We start from the raw sequence: 23968 nt of genomic DNA, 5'->3' as shown, positions 1-23968 counted from the left end.
TTTTAGCCAATTCTTTGACAAAGCAAAGAGCAATCTCGAGCCATTCTTCAAATAATATTTCAAAAAATCCATTCTTCTTCAACTTTCTTTATACTTTGATTTTCTTCTCTTCGAATCAATCGAGACTTAAATATTCTTCCGAAATTTTCCACAGAAATTCCATGTATTCTTCTCGTTTCTCCAGTACTGAATAAAATAAATAAAATTACAAACCTAAGAATCATAAATCATAAATAAGAAAGCAAAACTGTTATAATTTCACATCGTTGCAATATATAAATTAAAATCCAATAATGAAGAATATACGAATTCTTAAATGTTTTTAAATATTTCCAAACTTTTCTTAAATATTCTTTTCTACGTTATAAATTGCTTAAAATAATTTCCACGTGACTTATACCACCATGTATATTTATTTTGCGAGCAAATATTATATTCTTCAGCAAAGAAGAAAATTGAAAATTAATCTGTACTATATACTTATCGATTATCAGTAAAGATGTATCAAATTTTCTCTTCCACTTAAACGATTAATGGGCCAAATTCAATAAGTTCGAGTGATGGTCTTTTTTTTAAGATGGAAAATATTGTTTCATAAATGTAAATCGGGAAGTAAAGGATATATCCGTTCACGATGCGCATTTCGAAACTTTTGTTCCATAATACAGCACTTGAAAAGTCCGATAGGAGAGTGCGCTTACCCTCCATACCTCCCCAACCCTCTCTAATGTGTTTTCGGTAAGGATGGTCGGATTGCTGCTGCGCTTGTTTATTTCAGAAGATAGCCAAGTTTTGAACAAGAGAATATCATGGAAGTTTGTTGAATACATATATAAATATCGTTTGTAAATATCAAATATTTCTATCGAATATTAGAGATAGTTTATTTGATCAGAGAATTGATGAGAAATAAAAATTTATGATCGAATAAATTTTCTTATATTCGAGGACAGATGGTTGGTTAAAAGGATTTTGTGAAAATTTTGACATCGAGATATTTATATTTTGAATATTTTGTATCATATTTTTGTATCATATACGTATTGTGCACATTTTGCACCATTAAATTTTCTGTGAAAATATCTGGATATTTATTGATTCAAATTAAAATAAATAAATAACTCTAGAATGTAGCTTAATGATAATGGATTAGTGAAAATAATGCATTCTTGTTGTAGTTATGCATCCATCTGCTCTTATATCTTGTAATGGAAAAATGCACTTAGCATTATTCCAGTGAATTCTTTTAGTCAAGCTTTGACCTATTTATATTTATTAATTAATTCCATTAATCCTTTGAACGAATAAGTAAAAAGTATTATTAACAAGAAAATAATGCACATGAAATAATGCACATAATATCATTTGTCATTTTTTATCACTGTTGTTTCATACTTATGAATATCCATAAGAATTGTATATCTGCACGAGAAACGTATAATAATTTGTTATGTTTTACTAATAATAATATTTTCTGTTTAACAGGTCTCAAGATATTTGGACTTCACTGGGGATTATGATTATTTACGTTCGATTATATCCACTCTGGAAACTGAATTTTCTTTCTGGCAACGAGAGAAGATGATCGATGTTGAGAAGGATGGAAAAATATATAAAATGGCACACTACGTGGTTAATAGTACCAGTCCTCGACCAGAAAGTTACAGGTAATAATGAATAAACTTGATACAGTAGACTATAAATGTTTATACGAATTTCAATTTTTATTAACAAAACTGAAGAAATTTAATTTAACATTTTTTTAATCCTTTAACATTATATTAGACCATTGTTTTCTAATGTTTTTTGAATTGCAATCCCTTTTTATAATATTCAAATAACTTGCAACTTTTCCAATGTTCAATTAATCTTATTTTATTCTATATAAAAAGAAATTAATTTATAAAATTACATAAGAATGATAAATAATATTCTGTAAATCAATATATTATATTTGTTATTCCTTTTTATGTTTAGTGAAATATAATAATAAATTGACTTTTGAATTTGCACAATAAACTAGATTATATTCCAGGCACGTACGCTCATAGCAAGCTAACAATTTGTAATGACAAATTTATGTTTTGCACAATGATAATATTCAAATGTTCTCTGGCCTACGCCTCCTTGAAGTATAATCGAATGCAAATGTTAATGGATCCCACGAAGTGTCATTAAATTCAGGCTTTTCATATAAATTTCGAATTCATTTGAAATTTGTCAAATTTGTTTGTGTTACGTGTATACGTGAAAACGGTAATCTCGTTCAGATTAGCATTGATTTCATGAAGAGAGGAAATTTCAAACAGCTCACCTTACTTAATCAACTTTGATGAGTTTAGTTTGTCTTTTAGATACGTATTAATGAAGATACATGGTAGGTTTATAGTTAATTTTAATATGAATATTTAACAAGTTTAGAATCTTTATAGATATCAAAATTAGACATTCTAAGGATTCTAAGAATTTTGAACTCTTTGGATCCAAAAATCTTCGAAATTCTTAAATTTTAGGATTCTTATATTTCTCAGCTTTAGAATTTGGAAAATTTTCAACTCTCTAATTAGAATTTCAATATTTCTCCCTTTTTTCTTAATTTTTGGATCTCTTTATTTTAGAATTTCAAAATTTCTTAGCTAAATTTCAAAATACTTTATGAATTTCCCAATCTTAAGATACTACAATTTTTTTGATCTTACAATTCTGAGATCTTGAAATCCTCAGAATTCTAATATTTCTTTAGAATCCCTGAACTTTACAATTACAATTTTTGAATCCTTAAATTTTAGAATTTCAGAATTTCCAATAATCCCTTAATTCTACAATCATTCAATTTCTTCAATCCTTTCTTATCCTTCCCTATCAAATATTCCAATACTCTTCTCATCCAATATCAATCCTGTAACAACTAATACATACGTATGTAAACACGCTTTTTTCTCTTTTTAATATCAGAGAGGATTATCTCATGGCGCAGCGGATACCCGAAAAATCACGGGATTTCTTTTACAATAATATAAAGGCGGGCGCCGAAAGTGGCTGGGACTTTTCCAACAGGTGGTTCATACGAAACAACAATAGCAGTACGCTCAGTTTATACAATATCTCCACGCAATACATAATACCTGTCGACCTTAATGCGATTCTGCAACAAAATGCCCGGCTCCTCGGCGAATTTCACACTCTGCTCGGGAACAATGCGGTAAGCTGCGAAACATTCGTTGACAAACACACAGCTTTAAAATTCATCCGATAAATTGTGCTACACGCAGTGGCTTTCGGTGTATCAGTAGAATTTAAAGATTGATCAATGGATGTCGATTATTCATTTAAGATTAATTTGTTTCGCAGAGCTGAAACTTCTTTGTTGATTGATTAATGTGAAAGTTTAATCGCCTTGCACATTTGGGGACGAGTAACGTGATTTATCATGTAGCTTGTGCTTCATGCATTTGTATTTTGGATATATTTTTAGATATGTATTTTATTTAATGGATTATATTAGCATATTTGAGATATATGCAGATAAAGGATAAATTAAAATGTTGGAATAAGGAAGAGGATATGTGAAAAATTATAAAAGAGAAATGTTAAATAAAAGTAATTATTATTTAATAGTAAATTTCTTTGCCATTTTAATATTATCTCATATTAAATTCCTGATTAATATTACAAAACAAAATATGTTTTTGATATTGAATCAGTAACTATAAATATAATTTCTAATTTTTCTAGAAATCTCAGTATTATCAGAAGATAGCATCTCAACTTCAAACGGCCATCGACAATGTTCTGTGGAACGAAGCGGATGGAATATGGCTGGATTACGATCTGAAGAACCAGAGGCCTAGGCATATGTTCTACCCTTCGAATCTTGCGCCACTTTACACCAAAAGTTACAATCGTGGTCAACGTGAATATTATGGCGCAGCTACTTTGAGATATCTCAAATCGCAGAATATCGACAACTTCTTTGGTAAGTTTTTGTAACAGTAATAATTCTTTTTTTTTTTTTAACTTTAAATTTCAAATTCTTATTTCAATTTTATATACATGAAAAATAATAAATTTCTTCTGACTTCTCACATTCGAAAGATGCTTTTGAAGATGCTTTTGAAAAGGTGGTCAAAAGTCATTTCTGTAAGGATGAAATCGAATGGAATTGGAATGATAAGAAATAAATTTTACATCTTTTTATGCCTTTGGTTACGAGAAAAGGCGACATTTATCATTCATAGAATACAATAAGTATTCAATATTAATTGATATTTATTTTTTTAACCAATTTTTTATCTTCCTCTTCGAACAAAAATTATATTATTCCTTAATAATACAATAAATATAATAGAATATTAGAATATTTATTAATAACATTCTAATATAACATTTTTAAAAATTCATAAAAATGATATGATATAAAATTAATAATAATATTGAACGAAGAACGTACATGTGATAAATTACAAAATTCTCTTTCTCTCTTTCTCTCTCTCTACCCACATTCCATATCATACCATATCAAATCAATAATTCATTTGTCGTTTACCTCTCTCATCATATATCACGTAAACAACTAAGCCACCATGATTAAGTATTCCACGCGGTTAATCTATTACGCATTCATTATCCAACATACCCGATACAATCTCAAAACTTTCATCCTGGAAACACATTCAAAGAAGATTACAAAATTTTACTCAAAAATTGTTTCAAAAGCTAGCAAAAAAAAAAACTAAAAGCTAGCCTTAAAACTGCTTTTTGTTTCACGTCCATATCTCAATTGGTTACCGAGATACAAAGGTTTAAAGCTTTAAAGCGTTGGCCATTTAAAGAACACGCTGAATGGTAGCCTAATTCGCGGAATACCGGCGTGACCCACATTTTTTCCTTGAAAGTGTACATATGTGGTGTGGTGGTGTGGTGAAAAAAGATGGTGACTCGTCTGTCACTGACCATCCAGATAGCGATGGGATCAAGTTCAGCGTGTACTTATAAATCCAAAATTAAATTCAATGCAAAAAAATCGTTTCTAAAAGATAATAATTAACTATTTTATGAGACACGTGTAATTATTTCTTAAATTGTACGAGAATTACGAATTTCAAAGATAATAAAGAAAATTAAATAAATGGAAGTATAATGAAAATATCTAGTAACATACTCGTCGAATTTATTCCATCAATATTCGATTCTAATTCGATTCTTTTTGAAATACTTTTTTCAATTTTGAAAATACTTATAGGAAAATTCGAATCTGTCGCGTTTAGATTCAGAATTTACTTGAAAGTATCGTTTATATTTTTTTAAGAGATATTTCTTAAAAGATTCGAATTTTGTTTGTTAAATTTTCGAATCTTTTTATGATTTGTTTAGTTCCATCGCTAGTCACAAGTGGCGCGAGTATGATAGGTCAGTGTCGCGTATGCGGAAGCGAGAGATCCGAGGATGCGTCGAGAATGTGAGCGAGACGGAAACAACGAAACACGCGAAAATTTATCTATTTGTGGTTCGCTTTAAACGACTTTATCTCAGGAACCGTGAGTCGTATCGGCTTGAAACAAAAACGATTTTAAAGCAGATGGTATCTACTTTCTCGTGATAAAGTTTTATTGGAATCGCGTAATTAGTTCTGCAGCATTGGTCGGTCAAAGTTCAATTTTAATTTTAAGAGATTTAAGATTGAAGATTCTGTGAAACTTAAAACAATTTTAAGTTTATTTACTTTCTTTTTTTTTTTTTTTTTTTGCAATTTCGTAGATTTAAAATGAGAGAAGTTTAATATGATATAAGTTTGGATACATTTTTATCGTGTGGAGAAGACAGAACAACATATTTAGTTTTCTAGATTTCTTTTTTGTGTGAAATGTAATAATAGGATTAAGTTTCGCATATATTTATAAAATAAATAAGTTAAGTCCAGTGAGTCCAAAAGATTTATTTGAGATATTATTTCTTTGCTTAAATATTATTTCCAAATAAGGAAATTTTACTTGGGAAATCACTCGAGGGAATAAAAATGTTTATTTATCTATTTTAAAAATCTATTTTCTTTTTAATCCCATCGCTAGAAATTCGTATTTGAAATTATAGTGAGTATAAGAGAAGGGTCTATTTAATTAAGATAATTACGTCCAGTTACATATAAGTAAGAAAATGAGTTGTAATGAAGATAAAAGGAAACTCGTTTAATCGAATTCGTTTTCATTTCTTCCCCGCAGGAGGTACACCCACGTCACTAAATCATACGGGGGAACAATGGGATTTTCCAAACGCGTGGCCACCGTTACAATCGTTTATCGTAATGGGCCTCCACTGGACTGGGGCTAGGGAAGCAATGGATTTCGCCCATGAATTGGCGTTTAGATGGCTTGCTGCTAATTACGCTGGTTATAAGGAAACCGGGCAAATGTTTGAGAAGGTAAGTTGAAAACGGATATCGAAAAATGATAAAGATAATTAAAAATTATCGATATACTTTTTGAAAAAAAAAACTATTAAATAGTTTGGCAATTAAGAGAGAAAAGGAAATTAATATTATTACAAGTCTTTCTTTCTTTTTTATCAGAATGTCAATTTTATCAATTTTATTAACTCTGGAATCATTTTGTCTCAATTTTAAATCTTGGTCTCTTAAAAGTTAGAAGGAAGAAAAAGATGATAGTACTTCAAACAATAAGGCGAAAGTTTCTTAAAAGGTCGGAATATTAAAAAAGACACTAGAAGAAAGTAATTTAATTGAAACTTTCTTTTATACAATATCTGAAATAATCCAATATCTTTTGTATCAAAGATAAAAATTTCACACTTAGCTTAAATAATCTTTTTATTTATTAAATTTATTAAATTACAGGGCATAAATTTTTATTATATTGAAAGTGATCTAAAAGTTTTAATTGTTCCAAAATTGATTTGTTTTTTCATTTATCATAATTAATACTTACACTAATTGCAAAAATAAAAAAAACTAATAATATAGTTAGTGTGCAAAGTATACAATATTTATTTTAAAATTTCAAAATTCTGCACACATAAATATGCTATATCTTTATCAATAAAATGCCAATGAATTTATTTATTTTCCACTATTAAATTAAATTCATACTAAGAATACTTCAAACATAATCGATCAAATATCATTACAACTATATTTTTTAAACGAGTCTCCATATTGACATATATCCACCCCCAAAAAAAGGCAACAGGAGTTGTCGAAGAAATGAATAAATTCACGTTAAAATATTCCCTTTTCATCAAAGGAAACAGTGGGTTCGAATATATGGATAGAATGAATCACTGCTCATCATTTTTCAACTGTCTATGAATTTTCACATAGTCAGAACCATTCGATCCTCCTCCTTTTTTCTCTCTCTTCTTTCTTCTTTTTTCTCTCTCTCTCTTTTTTTCTCTTCGTCGTCCATTTTTATATTTCACGAGAAAGATGCTCGACGAACGAAGGCAGAAAACATCATAGAGAACCATGAACCTTCCTCTCATACCTCATTTCGACCACGATACCGTGACGCGGAGGAAAATTTATGAAACTTGTTCGCAACGGGCAGCTTACTAGTGAAAAATATCCTTACGTTTTTTTTTGCCACGCATTTTCTTTTTTTTTTTTCTCTTTCTGTCTCTTTTTTTTTTTTTCCCTCCCGTCTTGGACAAGACAAACTAAGCTTAGAAGAGTATATTTCAGAAATTTTTCTCAAAGGTAAATTTATTGATTTAAATGTTCCATGCTCGAGCAAATTGAAAATTGTCGCTATTGATGGTATGAAGAAATATAGTGGTGGATGTTTGTAAATAACATTCGTATCAATTTTTGGTATCCTTTTTATTTTTTTTTTTTTATAAGAATATTTCTTTGACTTTTAATTTTTCAGCTTTTGATGAAATTTCTGAAAAAATATTTCGTTTTTTTTTTTATTATTAATTTTATCGTGACTGACAAAAAATATTTTTTTTTCTCGGTGTTTAATGGTCAGTTTTTTAGAAATATGAGTCTATTTATTTTGTACAAAGTATTAATAAAAATATCTGTACAAGTATGATCAAGTGCTTTTCAGTGTAAAGATTATTTTTAGATTATCTTTGCATTCTTTATCATTTTCTGTTGAAATCTTCTTTAAAAAAGCGATACTTCCAATTCTTAACTTTTTAAAGAACATGAATTCGATTAGAAAGATTTTCATTATTCACAAATTTTCTAATTTTACGAACACATAGTTGTTGATGATTTTTTAATAAATTAAAATTTAGATACCTACAAAATTTTTCCAATATCTATTTTATTTATTCTATTAAAGGACATAGATGTAAACAGATCCAAAGATTAATATCGAGCTGAAAGGAATTCAATATTGATTCCGAACCTCGTTTCAGCATTCCATAGATAATTCTCCGCTTAACGTATAAACCATCCGATATGGAATATATTCCTTCGATCGCGAATCTCCACTAGAAAATTACTGAATTAACAAAATTAAATTATCGGTCAAAATTCATAATTTTTTTAAAAAAAAGAAAATTTATCCGTTAAACAATATGAAATAGAAACTGAAGGAAGGAAAATAACTATTCAAGGGGGAGAAATTGAGATGTATAAACGATTTACAATGAAAAACGTGTCGATTGAAATCAACGATGAAAAACATTCGTCGCAAAAATTCGTTAAAAAAAAAGACCGGTATATTCTTTGTCGTTGGTAGAATAGAAATAGAAAATATTTCGTTTATCGAGGTTTGTGCCAATCGATGTAACTATCGTTCGATCAAATATAGAGACTGTATTGAGTTTAGAGTATTGAATTATTGCTGCGTGAAATTTTACCGATATATCGCATAGTTTTGCCAATAATTCGCGGAATATTCTGTGTAATGTGATTATTATCGAATATCTATATAATATGTGTTATTATAGGAAATTAGAATTTAATGTGAAAATATTGAATTTTACAAGAAAGAGTAGATATTTTTGTTTGCTTGTGATTAGATTTTGATAATTCGTAAAAGTAGTTTCTTTTTTTTTTTTTTTAATATAAGATAGAAAAATCATGTCATAATATGATATAAATAATCATAATATAAGATAAATCATAAATCTTGATAAATCATAAATTTTAATGAAAGTGATTAGAAATAATTATTATTTTGCATGTTATGGGTTAAATGTTTATAGAGAGTTTTTATTCAGAATTTTATTAAATTGAAAAAATAAAATTATTATAATGCGAGATATTTTGTAAAATATTATTGAAATTTTTATTAAATTCAAAAATTTAAATTGCCAAAGGGTTAATTAATTTAAATTAAGATTTCTAAGAAAAAAGATAATAGTATGAAAATATTATCAATATTATAGGATTAAAAATTTTCTAGTTGAAACGAAATATTTCGATAATTTCGTACAGCATGTAATATGTAATAATTTATTGTCTTTAATTAGAAAGTTTTCCCTCGAGTCGAAATCGCGTTCATGTGGTCTTTCTTATAGATACATAACGAACGGTAAAGAAGATTTAAGAAGCTATTCCGTAATTGCATCCGTGCTACCAATGACGATAATTCTTAATTAAATTTAAAGAATATAGGGATAAATGGTTGTCAATCTAATTAAATAACATTAATTTTAACAATTTTATCGAAAAGAAAATTGATTAGAAAAGAGCAAACGAGTAATTTGTCAAAGGATGTTTAGAAATTTTTAGAAATTTAAAAAAATTTAATCAAAGAAAAAGAAAATACTCTGGCATTTAAAAGTCAAACAGATCTCTTCGAAACAAGCCTAAATTGAATGATGAAAATTAAATTAAGAAAGTTTGTCAAACATTATTAACTTAAGAATTTTGAAATTTTCTTCAAGAGACAAGAGAGTTTACTTAGAAACTAATTTAACTTAATGGGACAAGAAATAATTAACATGCTTTTAAACAATTATCATATTCATTCAACGATTATAATCTAATGTTTCTCATAAAATTCTTAAGAAAGTAGATTTGCATCTTAATTTAACTTGGCCCTGGTTCTGAAAACGACTCTACTCTTTAATTAAATGCATTCATTTACCTTTAAAACAGCGGGATAAAGGTAGAGAAAATGCAAATAGCATCGAATTGACATATTTTTAAATAATATATTTTAACAACTTTCGAATGAACAACTGAAACGAGATTTCTGTTTATGGCGAGGCTTTGTTTCAAAGCTTTATTTCAAAATCCTCTTTCTTCCTTTCAAAACGTGATTTATTAATTTTCATCTCGATTCTTTGCTTTTAGTTTTGTTAAATATTTGCCGTGTAACGAGCATAAATTAATATCACTCGTAAATCGAGAGATACTTTTTGTTTCCCAAATCTTGTCAGAACCTATCAAATTTTAAAATTTTGCTAAATTAATGAATTTGGTTTACGCTTGTTCGATTGATATTTCATAAATGTATGTGTTGAATATTAAATATTTTAAGTATGTGTTGAATATTAAATATAAAATCAAGAGAAATTATTTAATATGGAAAATTAACGATGGTAAATCATTTTTAACTTTAATATCTCATGATATTACTTATATAAGAATTTTATTATTATACCTATCTTTGAATACATTTTGACCACTTGAATTTTTCTTATTTCTTTATTTCAAATATAATATAATTCAAAATTATCGTTTCTCATTGTTAATAATTAATATCGAAAATTTATTCTTTTTCCCATCACCACTTTTTCTTATATATTTTTATATTTCTTTTTTTATAAGATTTTTTGCGTGTCATATTTTCGATTCTTCACACTTAAAATTTATAAAATAAAAACAATGCTTCAAAATTCCTCGACACGCTCATTATATCTGCATCTCGCCAAATTTTTGCCTTATTTAATTAAACGAATAAAATCAGAAAAAGAAGTTAATCCAAATTTACCATTCTTCTACTCGAAGGATTAAAATTTAGAAAAAAAAAAATAAAATAATTTCTCTCACTAAGCAATCAAATGATACACAGTATTATTATTCCTTCGATTATTCCCTTATCCAAATCTCTACGATCTCAGTTCCGGTGATTGAAATGCAGAGAATTCAGAATTCACCCAAAATTCACCCCAAAACTCGTCCACTTTCATTCTTAGAACTTAAAATTTGTCGAAAGTTTAAGACAGCTCTCAGTCGAAAGTTAACAAGGAGGAGCTGCATGACTTAATTACCGGACGAAGGGAGTGTGCTGCCATCCTTTGAGAAACAAGAACGCGTGATTACTTGGTGTAATTAGCGTTTTAATTGCAGTACGATTCGATCGTGCCCGGCCAAGGCGGTGGTGGAGGGGAATACAACGTGCAGACAGGGTTCGGATGGACTAACGGGGTGGTCTTAGAGTTCCTCAACACCTTCTCGAGCATCAAGGTGAGGGAGGTTGGATACGAGGACGACTTAACCGAGGTTGAACAATAACAGGTGAGATGATCAATCTGTGGATTCATCTGGTGAGGGGAGATTTAATATATAATAATGACAGATGGAAATATTATTTGGATAACGTATCTTTGATGTTTACCATGCTTTTTTTACAGTGAATATATAGTTCAGATATTGGAGAAGAAATTTTGTGTGTAATTTTTAAATTACATACATTTGTTAAATATTTTAATTTTCAAATTGTGATGGAGGGGAGATGTGATTTATTGTGACAAATGGAAATGTTTAGATAGATAAATAATCTCTTGATCATTTGAATCATACTTTTTATTGAAGGAATAGTGTAAATATAAGAAGAATGTTATTAATGAAAATTCTATAATTTTTATTTTTCAAATATTTTAAAATGTGATAAAGGGAATATATAATTGCAAAACAAATGTAGGTAAATTAAAAAGTTAAATTTGGAATCATTAAGATATTTATACAGAATTCAAAGTTTATAATTTTTATTTTACAAATATTTTAATTTTAATGTTATGTAGTTTCATTGTTTTTAATCATCAATCATGCCTTTTTTTTAAATTGTTAGGTATATCAATTTATAATGAATATCTGGAAATTATTTAATTATGCATGCATAATGTGTCAAATTTAGATTAAATTTTGTTTCAGGTTTCATTGGTGATAATGCAACGTGTATTTTCCAACGATTCTAGTCCACACGGAAATACAGGGCAGCGCGTTTTATAAAACCCACCGTTTGTTCGATACAAGTCTATGTATATTTTCAGTAAAATTTATCGAAAGTTTGAAAATTGTAGAGGAGAATCTCTTTCTATCGTTTTCGAATCGAAATAATTCTAAATGAATAATTACAAATGCGTTAAAAATAGATATGCTTTTATCTTGAAGCAAATATAAGAAAAAGAAATTTCAACTAAACATTTTTATCAGCTACTTATATTGATATACATTGAAAAAGAAAAAAATAATTAATAATAACTATTAAATATCTTATTTATTTTCAGTTTTCTTAAAACTTGAATGCATCATAAAGTTTAACAAATTGTTAATAATTTATTAAAATAATTATGAATCTTTTTTCTTTTAAATCATCAAATGAATTTTCATATAAAATATTATTATATGAATATTATTTTTCATAATAATCAAAATTATGCATTGAAATATAAATTTGGAAGAATTATGAATGTCAATCAATATTTTTTTAATCGAAGACAAACGAGTGTACAATACATGGACGCAAAAAGGTATAATTGCGTGTGCAACTTCATCAGTATTTTAATTTAATATTACTTGTTATGATAAGTAAGTTATATTCTAGAAAATTAGCATATCAGTTTCTTGATTGTTTCTCATGGAGAATGGCGACAAACTTCCAATATTTTACTTTAACCCCTTGACTTATGATTTTTTTTCTTTCTTTTTCTTTTTTTTTTTTTTTTTCTTTTCTTTTTAAAACTATAAAAAGCAGCAAGTTTTTGCTATAATACGTTCGTACCTAAAAATTCTAGATCGCTCATTTTATTTTATATATACATATATAAAATATTATTTTAATATATATATATATATATTGCGTCCTTTTGCATTATGGTATAATTTGTGGCTTGAAAAATTTTAATATTGTAACATAATAATAATATTTTTATTATATTATTATTAATTATATTATATTATATTATATTATAATGTATGTTGAAATATAATATATTAATATTATTTTACAATTTATTATTATTATTGTTGTAAATTTTTTTATTTAAATTTTACAAGTCACATAGGAATATAATTTAAGATTGTAAGATAAGGGATTAAACTGCGTATAACAAATGTATATAAGAATGAATTATTTTATGATACAATAAATGATATGTAAAAATCGATTTAATTAAAAATTAATTAAGAAATATTGTTACAGAGAAATTGATATATATATATAAATATATTTTTAATAACAATATTTTAGGGAGGAGCTGTTAATGAGAAAAAGACATAGATAAATGGCATGTAAAAAGAATAAAAAAAGAAAAGAAATTAAGATGAAAGATGTAATATTCATTTTTATCCTATTTTCTACAAAGAGATTCAAATTGAATTATATAAGTGAAAAAGATAGCTATCATGAGAAATTGTAAATATAATACTGGAGAAAAAGAAAAAGTAAGTTTTCAAAATTAAAATTCATGAGTCACATTTTTCATTAATGAATTATTTATGAGAATATATTTTCTAAAAAGATTAACTATTATAGTAATATATTATATTATATATATATTATATATATTATAGTAATATAGTAAATTCAATATAAATTTATAGGATAACAAAATATCTATTGAACATTGCAAACATAATTATTTAACATTTAATGAAGTCAGCTACGCATTATTCTTGTTCATATTGAGTTACTTCAGTTAAAATTCGATGGTACAGTATATACTATTCATTAAAATTCACTCTCAAAATATACTCGTATCACATTTTACAAAATCTAACCAAATCTCTTTTCATTTTGAATAACAATAGGATTTTTGAATAATGAATGGAAATGTAATTAAACGAATATAATATTTCTTACATATACGATAAATATGGATTATTTATCAAATATCAAATTCTTTGTTGCATATTATATCGTAATAATTAAAATTTGCAATTCAAAATTTATTATCATTTAAAACGAGAAAACTTTTCTATTTTTCTTCTCTTGTTCGTTTTCATTCTTTTTAAATATTTTCATTATAAATATTTATTATTTATTAAAATATTTTTCTTTTCTAAAACTGAATTATTTTTTTTATACTTCTATTATGATTAAGATTTTAATTTTCTCATAATTAAAAATTATCTTTCAAATATTTCTTTTTGATTATTGTTCTGATCAAATTAAATATTATTATCTCTTAAAGTTATTAAAATTTTTATACAGAACCATTATTTTTAAGTGAAATGTAATTATAATTTAAAAATCCAGTAATCAAAAGTAAAAACAATCATCGTATTGTTATATATCAAGATCATAAAATAATTATACTTAATATAAAAAAAAATTGATTTGTATTTCTGAAATTCGTCTTTTGTAATGATACTCATTTAAAGTTATATTTTACTAACTTTGAAACAATATATGAAACAACTCTCGATTGAATTTATGATACATCAGGGTATACTTGTTATATCTAGCTACAGTTCACCATCATTTGCATCGTAAATTTTGTGTTCCAATAATTCAATAAAATGAAATTGAGAGAATGCAAAATACAGATATTTGTCCTAACGATTCTGCACGATTCTGTTTTTCAATACTACAAAATACTACAAAAATAAATTATTAATAAAAATTAAATTCCTTTTATATAATAGAACTTAAATTGTATCAGCAAATTATTCAAAATGTAGCAAATATTTAAAAATAATTTTCATTAATCTTATTAATAATTAATAATTTACTTCTCAACAAATAATTCTCACCATATAAGAATAATTTTTCTACAGCCTTTAAAGAAATTTAAATCGCTAAAAAAATATCCCACAAAAAAATTTATCTCTCGTCATAATGCTTAACTTTTCAGATAATACTTATACATAACACTTTTACAAATTTTTCCCTGAGAAAAATTTTTTCCTTTTTTTTTTTTTTTTTTATAAAACGTAGATATTTTCTATTTCGACTCGTTCTCCGTGTAAATTGTCGTATCTCGAAAGGATGGAACAAAATAATCTGAAACTCGATAAAAAAGTTTCGTGTGGAGTGCTACTGCAAAAATGATCAACTAGCAATTTTTTGCCTCGAATTAAATTATTGCAACTTGAGACGAGTTTCGAGGTCCACATCTCGATGTTTGCTTTCGTCCCTTTATAATACACTCTATGGATTTATATTAAACCCATCGTGCATAAAGAAAATTACAAAACGCAATACTGCTTTCGATTCATTTATCACGAACAGTGTATAATGTCATGTACACGAGAGTGAAGCTCATAGCTAGTTTACGCTTCGCCAGCCTCAAAGATGATTGCTCGCTCTTCTAGAAAGCAATAAATGAAAGGTAAAAGGCGCGAGTGTCACGAGCGCGGCTTCAAATCGTTGGATTTAATTCGCTCACGGTCCATGCTTTTCCATTCGTCTCGATCGGATTTAGTTCTGTAGTTAAGTGGGTCGTTTGGTAAGTCGTTTGAGCAGTATGATATAGTCTCTGACGGGAGTAAGTCGTATGTTTTAAGTGGTCTTAACACGAGCGAGATATATGGAGTAGAATTCTAATGCATTTTCACGTCTAGGGAGTTGCTATTTTGATATCGTTTTGAGTATTTAATGTATCGGTTCGATATAATATAATAAAGTTAGAATATTGGTAATGGATGTCGAAATGAATTTTTAATGTAAAATTGTAAATAATGTATATAGATTGTTTTTTGACATTAGATTATTTTATGATATTAGATTATTGATGTATATCATTTTCAATGTGATGTAATTATTTTAATTTATTTTTTATTATTAATAATAAAAATAATATAATAATTTAATAATATAATAAAATTTATATTTATATGTTTGTGGAATGTAATATTCGAATATTTAAAATTGATTTAAATTATTATTCTATTTTTATAAAATTAAAAGAGACAAAATATTGATGTATATCATTTTCAATGTGATGTAATTATTTTAATTTATTTTTTATTATTAATAATAAAAATAATATAATAATTTAATAATATAATAAAATTTATATTTATATGTTTGTGGAATGTAATATTCGAATATTTAAAATTGATTTAAATTATTATTCTATTTTTATAAAATTAAAAGAGACAAAATATTGATGTATATCATTTTCAATGTGATGTAATTATTTTAACTTATTTTTGATTATTAATAATAAAAATAATATAATAATTTAATAATATAATAAAATTTATATTTATATATTTGTGGAATGTAATATTCGAATATTTAAAATTGATTTAAATTATTATTCTATTTTTATAAAATTAAAAGAGACAAAATATAATTATTATTATAAAATATTGGTAAATTATTAGAATAAATTATTTATAAAATTAATAAAATTAATAATTTCATAAATTATTATATTAAATTAATCGATATAATAATTAATCGATTAAAATATAATTATTTAAAAATATAAATTATTTAATTATAAATAAATTATTTATAATATTAATTAAATTATTAAACGATATTAAAAATTAATAATTAGTAATATTATATAAATTTGAAATATTTTCTTTTCGCGCAATGTTATCGACACAACGCGTGACTTTGCCCGCCGAGCCACGCTCGAGTGGTGGGGGAACTCAGTTTCGTTTCGACTTTCGTACGGCGTAGTCGTGTCGTAACGACGCGCGATCGATTTCATACATTATTTAAAATCGTACACGTGTTTTTTAAGTATTTAAAGTGTGCACATTGTATTCGCGAGTGTTTCAAGTACGTATATTGCATTCACGTTTCGTCTTTCGTACGACGTAGATATATTGCAACTATACGATCGATTTCATACATTATTTAAAATCGTACAGGTATTTTTTAAGTATTTAACGTATACACATTGTATTCGCGATTGTTTAATGTACGTATATTGCATTCTCGAGTGTTTTGAAGTACGTATATTGTTTTCGCGACTGTTTAAAGTGCGTATATTGTATTCGAGTTAGAATACGAGTGTGTTAGAATACGCGCGTTTTATTTGTGGGTGTCGATACGTTGCAATGGAGGATCGAAAAGGTAGTAAATTGCACGAAGTTATCTACGAATGGTAAGTCGCATTTTGATACACGTAGTTGATTTATTTTTTTTAAATATTACATAAAGAAAATAATTATCTATAATAATTGTGTGCAATAATATTCATTTTTTATTTGGTTTTATTATATTCTTTTTTTTATTAATTAAATTAAATATACAATATTTCATAAAATTTATCAATGTAATCTGGTCATCAATTGTATATATTTCTAATCTAGTTTAGGTCTTATAGGTCGCAAATGTTTCATAAACTTTAAATGTTGTCATGAATATTTGTTTTCTTGGGCGTTGCGATAATTGCGCAATTCATTTCAAAGAGATCAGACTTTCTTCAGGCGGTGCTCGTTAATTTGCATTTTATCTCGGTATTTACTTTCTGTGTTTCCGTTGCTTCATTAGGATTATTACGTCCTTTTTAATCGTGATAAACATAACAAACGCGTCTGATTTCTGTAAAAAAAATTTCGCGAAGTAGAAATGTATATTGTTATCTGAAATATTTTTTTTTCCATGTGTAATTTCTTTTTCTCTCTCTTCTATATAATTCTTTCACCTATAAATAAAAATCTTTTAGAAAAATATGAGTCTGATGAATAAATTTGTGAAAATTTATTTACCAGATATAATATGCATATTTGATTATATAATTTATATGTCATATTATTTTATTATTGAATTATTTTATGTAATATTAAAAATTTCAATCATAAATGAAACATATTTATATCCTATATGGCATATTTTATTTAATTATATATGCATATACTTCCAAATTGCTGAAAGAATTAAGTGAGAGAATGGAAATGTAAAATACTTTGCTGAAATAATAATACGTAGAATTCTAGAAACGAGCACAGCTATGTAGACAAATAAATTAAAAGAAATTGTGGATAAGTTAAAATAATAAAGCGTAGATATTAGCCTTTCGTTTTTCAGGATAGAGTTTTCTAAAGATTTCTTTTTCTTTTTAAATTTCATTTTTTTCCTTAAATTTTTTCTACCATAGCATCGTGTTAAATTTTGAAAACAATTCCACAATAAGATAGTCGAAAGATTTTGAAATTATTTTCTCCATTATCAAAAAGTTATATAAAATTTTTATTAAATTCTTATCTCTTATTTTCAAACTTAAAATAAATTTCATATTTTCAAAAACTATATTGAATATTTAAAACTTTATAGAAAGAAAATACATATGAAAAGAAATTAAAAATTTTTTCAAATCCAAAATCAGGAAATAGAAAAAATTATTATAGATACTTTTTGCTTTATCTCGACATCTCGGATGCCGAATTGTAAGAATTTATAGTATGTTTAAGATAATGGAGAAATTTTGAATGAATCTTTCGTTTATTCCTGGAAATACATATATTTTCCAGAAATAAACCAGAAACTGCTTATTCGTATCTATTATCGTGATCAGCTTATCTAAAGTGTGGGATAGGTTAGTGAGTGAGATGCAAACAAAAGATCTGAATATCCAATAGGGACGAAAAATAATAAATGATTAAAAAATATCTTTCTCTTCCTTTTTTATCTACATCTTCCTTAATCTCCATTTAATCGTATCGTTTTCTTATCATCATTTTACACGATGATATCTTGGGAAGTCGTATCAGGATAAATCAAATTGCTTTTTAAAGAGCACGATTCCATTTTTTTTACGATCTTTCATCCATCGATCGGGAATCATTGTCTTTAAAATTATAACAGTTCAAGTTTTTTCTTTATTTTAATTTTTTTTCTGGAATTATAAAATGAATTACATACGTTCATTTCCAATAATATTAAAACTATTTTATTTACGTCATATGTAAAAAAAATACGCATTGACACAAAAATCTATACACATACGTATCTATAAATAACACTAACATTTAACTTATTTGAACGATCGATTTTAAATTGGCAGTGAACGATGTAAATTTCCTCTCATCTTCCCTGTATCATTCTTCTCCTCCGAGAGAAGGAACAGAAGTGTCGTAATCACGATTTAAGCCTGGAAATATCTCGTTACTTTTTTTGATGATCGCCATTGTTGTATCCCAACTTGAAGAAATCTTTCAGCACTACGTTGAACGTTACGGTAACAATACCCTCCACTCTCATGCGCGTGACTGCAATTATAAAACGAGTTATTACACTCGAGTGGCGGGGAATAGGCAAAACATCAGGTGCGCATAGCTTCTCGGCCATGGTTTATGGCGTCTGGGAGTCGTGGAAAATAAACCGTGTTTCTGAGGCGCAAGTGCTTCCATTCAAACCACTTTATTCCGCGTTACTTTTCAGAATCGCGAAAATCGTAAAAATATTCGCGACGATTTCTCGACATATAATTCTCTTTGTCTAGATGTAATTAAAAAGTGGACGAAGATTTTTATTGGAATTATTCTCTTATTTTATTGTTTTATTTATTATTATTATTTATTTCTTTTTTTTTTAATTATGATCTTTGAATATAGTTGTCATGATAGAGAGTGGGTCTTGAAGGTGGTTTTATGTATTCATGCAGGCGATAATTAGATTGAAATATATATTTCACGAAAATAAGATTTGTTAATAAATTCTCGCGCGGTGAAAATTGGAAATTCGATTAATAATGCTCGAAATATTTATCATCCGAATTCTATTTCATCGTTTTACCAAATTTTACTAAACTTTTATAAAAACTGTATAAAATATAAAAGCCATTCAACCAAATTTATCCAAAAGGAACAGCCCTTTTATCCTTGGAACCTCGTGCAAACCAAGCCATTACGAAAAAATATACCACAAATACGATCAAAAATTCGATAAAATCGAAAGAGAATTCCTTGCAACGTCAACGAGACTGGCTAAAAAAAAAAAAAAAAGAAACCATCGTCCAAAAAAGCAAATAACCCCGGGGCAAAAATTCTCATCGATATAATGCCAAAGGAGACAAGCCCACGTTCGACATGTTCAAAGAGGAAAAACAGTGCATGGCCGAATCTTGGTAACAATTGATATCAGCAAAGTTGGACGTATCGATTAACTCGCGTCACAGATTCGACACCGAAGAGAGTGAGAGAGAGAGGGAGAGAGAAGGGCAGTTTAATTTCTTCCTGTCCGCGAATACGGAAATGTGTACGTTGACACAGCCGACGTATATCGAATCCTGTCCTTAATACTTGGAATCTTTGCAAGTTCAATTAATTTAACGTCAGTGGAGATAGCCATGAGATGTGGAACATGGAAACTGAAAGTGGCTCGAAATATTGCCTTACGTTCTCTGCCACCACCCGTGGCCAATATCGTTGGATCAATTAGTTCTGGCCTTCTTCCGGTTAACCAGGCTGCGAAACGTTGCAACATCGACGAAGATTCTGGCACGTAGACGGATACCCTGCAAGAATTTCATCGTTGTTTTCATCGATGCTCGTAATTGGCGAAAGGGTTGGGCTGGCTAATTAAACTAGCTTGGCGGTAGTGGTTCGATGTTGTTTGCCAGGTGGCCCGAGATTACTCGAGATACGACGTAATAATTATCCGAATAATTAGGTGGGGCCCCCATTCTGGTAAATAGTTCGAGCTGTTCGAACGGATATAGATATTCGAGGGGGTGTTTGAAATTTGATGGGAAGATTTCGAAGTGAATGTAATTTGGGAATATAATTTCGAGAATTTGGAATTTGTTTGTTTTGGGAGTAAATTTCTGGATTGAGTTATTTGTAATTTGAGGTATTTAGAGGAAATTTATTTGTTTTGCACGAGGGATGATTGTATTTGATGATTATAGAGAAGATAAATCGTGGCTTTTCTTTTTCTTTTCTTTTTTCTCTTCTTTTTGATTTTCTTTGGGATCGTGGCGTTATTGTTCGACTCAATCGTTGATTCACTTTATTTAAGATTGTTTTTATTTAATCTTGGAATTAGGTCCTACTTTTCAATTTTTCGATCTTATTATTTTTGATAGACATTCTTTAAAAATATTCCAACAAAGAAACAATTCGATAAATAAATCGTGGAAAATTTTAGTTTAGATTTAGTTTAGTTTAGATTTTATCGCGAAATCGATAGTCAAAAGTTCCTGTTTAATTTAAATTAAAACTAGTAATTTTTAATTTTAAATTTCCAAATTTGATTCTATAACTCATTTCTATTTCAAGTCATTATTTTCGTAGAGCTGGATAAATCCAGGAAATGATTGAATATATATATCTTCTTGGCAATATCATGCCAAATAATTCAAACTTAAATTATTTATTTCCTCTTAGCTATCTTGAGTTAGCTATCAAATAATAAAAGTTAAAAAATACACGCCACGATGCATATATAGGCCTTTGATGATGATCTTCATTTATCTCTTGGATTGAAATATCGTTAATTGATACACCGAGGTGTGGAAATAAGTAATAAATAACACGGTGTTAAATTGCGCTGTGAAATAATAAAAACTGGTTATAATCTAATACCTTTTCTCATGGTGACCTATTTTCAGCGGTAAATGACACACTCCATATCCTCTGATGACGTCGTGGCCAAAGACATCCAACCCATAAACAGACAATATTAACTGGGGCCCTAGAATTTTATATAGAGAATAGATAAAGGATTTTTACACTTTATTTTCCAATTTTATTAAGAGAATTTTTCAATATTATTAGGATTTTTCTTTTTTTTATTCCAAGTATTTTTCATTCATAGTATTCTCATTCGTGTTTAGTTAGAGTTGACAGCATAGCGTGGGTGGCTTAGCATAGAAAGTAAAAAAAAGCTGACATAACGTTTTCAAATATTTCACGTCGTATTTCAAGTTCATAATTTTTAGTGTAAATTGAATTTCAAAGAACGGAAGGAGGAGAGATGGCAAAATTTCTTTTTTCCAAATTATTTATAACAATTAATCTTCTTCTTTCTTTCCCCATTCTGATTTTTAATTTCTTTTACGTTAATTCGATAATGAATTATTTATAAATTAAAAAATAATTAATTTTATTCTACTTTTAAATTTACTCGTAATTTTAATTTTACGCATCTTTGCATATCTTCTTTGCATTCAATTATAACAACTCATAAATATGAATGCAGCCTATTTGTTCACCAAACTAATTAAGGAAGAGAATTTATGATATTTTATTGCAAATTTCAACGAGACAAATCCTCGAAATGCATAAATGGAACAACAAAAAATATAAATAAATAAACATTACATCGAATGGAAATTTAATACCGATGCTTTGCCGAGGACAAATATAAAAAGAAAAAAAAAATCTACAGTTTTAAAAAATAGAATGCGAAATATCGCGCGCGGCCAAGCGTGAAAACGTTCAAACAAATCAAGCATCGACTCACATCCATAGGGATTAGTACTCTTGAACGTGACTTCCAGCGGGAAATTCCAAACTGCCAGATTTCGCGGGTCATCGCTGCACTTGCATATCTGTGTCAAACCCTCCTCGATACCCTGATGGAATTTTGCACAAGTCGATCGACGGTTAAAATCCCCTTTGGAATCACGTCGATGTCGATATGACGTCGTGTCAAATGACTAAACAAAATAACTCACCGCGACCACGCTCCATTCCGGGCCAAAGTGAAATCCATATTTGCAGTAGGCGTTGTCGATGTCGTAAAATTCCGCGTACTCGATGGATCCTGTGATTGAGAGAAAAAATTCACCCTCGATCGACATGACGAGGATTACGCGACGAGGATCGATTTATTTAACCGACTTTATTATATTTATTCGATTTATTTTTATCACTTCGAATCTCTTGAACGTTTCCCAGGATAATTAATATATATCGATATCGACACGATATTTTATTCGAGGAATAATAAGGTAAAGATCAATAGAATAGGTTGGGTATCTCGCGATTATTTTAATTATTTTAAATCCATAAGTTTTTTTTTTTATTTCTGCACTAAATATTTCACAATATTTTGTTTTATATTTATTTTATTTTGTATTCACTATATTTTTTATTTAGGAAATGTTTTTTTAGATTAACTTAGATCTATGATATTTTTTTTTTGTCACGTTAATAAATTCGCGATATTTATTTTGGATTCATTATATTTATTACGATTGTAAATAATGTAGATCCGCGTTATTTTTTTACTTCAGAGTAGTATTCTAATTTTTTTTAAAAGCTACGATATTTTTAGAAAATTTCTAGGGATAGAAATTGGATTAAATCTAATTTCTTTCGAACAGTGCTATAACCTTTGAATGGAAAAGAGACTAACAATAGGTTTATTTATGCTGATGGACGTTTTGTGTACGGTTAGGCGAATTGGTCGTCCTGGTAACGAAGCATGCGCCTCGATTTTGTGTAACATGTGGTTCATTTTAACGGTGAAAAGATGTAGATAATATGGAATATTCTCTTTTAGTAGTCAGGAAAGCGTCAGTCATGTTATCTAATATAACAGCTTGCATTATTCAGCTAGACTCTATGTTGACGCGATATTAAATATTTGGAGAAATTGAGGAGAACCGTGAATCGAGGAAATGAGGATGGAAAATAATTTCTAGGTGTGCAATCTCGTTTAATTTGATGGATTAAATTTAACATCGTCGAAAATACAGAAAAGAGAAGATAAAAAATAGATGACGATATACGTATGGATCAATATAACGATAAAATAGGATTTTGTAATTAAAAAATTACGTTTATGGAATAAGAAATCACATTAGAATTTAGAAAATTAAATGTAAAAATATGTAAAAATGTCAGAGCAACTCTACTTTCAAAAGTAGAATAATTTTTCTTTAGGTAATAAAAAAATTAAACAAGTTGATA

At 27.6% G+C, this 23968-nt stretch overlaps 2 protein-coding genes across 4 annotated transcripts in view; one reads left to right on the top strand and one right to left on the bottom strand.

The window, feature by feature from the left end:
• LOC108003141 (trehalase) overlaps positions 1 to 12332 on the top strand; it is a 66097-nt gene extending 53765 nt beyond the window's left edge. For both annotated transcript variants that reach the window (XM_062084213.1, XM_017065270.3), the window contains exons 5-10: positions 1486 to 1667; positions 2956 to 3202; positions 3736 to 3976; positions 6219 to 6418; positions 11270 to 11437; positions 12074 to 12332. In XM_062084213.1, coding sequence (XP_061940197.1) covers positions 1486 to 1667; positions 2956 to 3202; positions 3736 to 3976; positions 6219 to 6418; positions 11270 to 11434 — 1035 coding nt within the window. In that variant the 3' untranslated portion in view covers positions 11435 to 11437; positions 12074 to 12332. The remainder of the gene's footprint in view (positions 1 to 1485; positions 1668 to 2955; positions 3203 to 3735; positions 3977 to 6218; positions 6419 to 11269; positions 11438 to 12073) is intronic.
• Positions 12333 to 18977: 6645 nt separating this feature from the next.
• LOC108003098 (B9 domain-containing protein 1) lies at positions 18978 to 23694 on the bottom strand. Of its 2 annotated transcripts, XM_062084233.1 has the most exons (5): positions 22729 to 23693; positions 22515 to 22626; positions 21635 to 21743; positions 20447 to 20565; positions 18978 to 19318 (listed from the first exon to the last, which is right to left on the bottom strand). In XM_062084233.1, exons 1-5 carry the CDS (start codon positions 22852 to 22854, stop codon positions 19215 to 19217), a joined length of 570 nt encoding a protein of 189 aa, XP_061940217.1. In that variant the 5' UTR covers positions 22855 to 23693; the 3' UTR covers positions 18978 to 19214. The 2 variants fall into 2 exon arrangements, with proteins under 2 accessions (XP_061940217.1, XP_016920686.2); XM_017065197.3 differs by lacking the exon at positions 18978 to 19318 and having other exon boundaries at positions 20252 to 20565; positions 22729 to 23694.
• Positions 23695 to 23968: the final 274 nt, after the last annotated feature.

This window comes from Apis cerana, linkage group LG14 (genome assembly GCF_029169275.1).
Source record: "Apis cerana isolate GH-2021 linkage group LG14, AcerK_1.0, whole genome shotgun sequence".
Lineage (NCBI taxonomy): Eukaryota > Metazoa > Arthropoda > Insecta > Hymenoptera > Apidae > Apis > Apis cerana.
The sequence above is the reverse complement of the archived record's forward strand: the minus strand, read 5'-3'. Positions and strand labels throughout refer to the sequence as shown.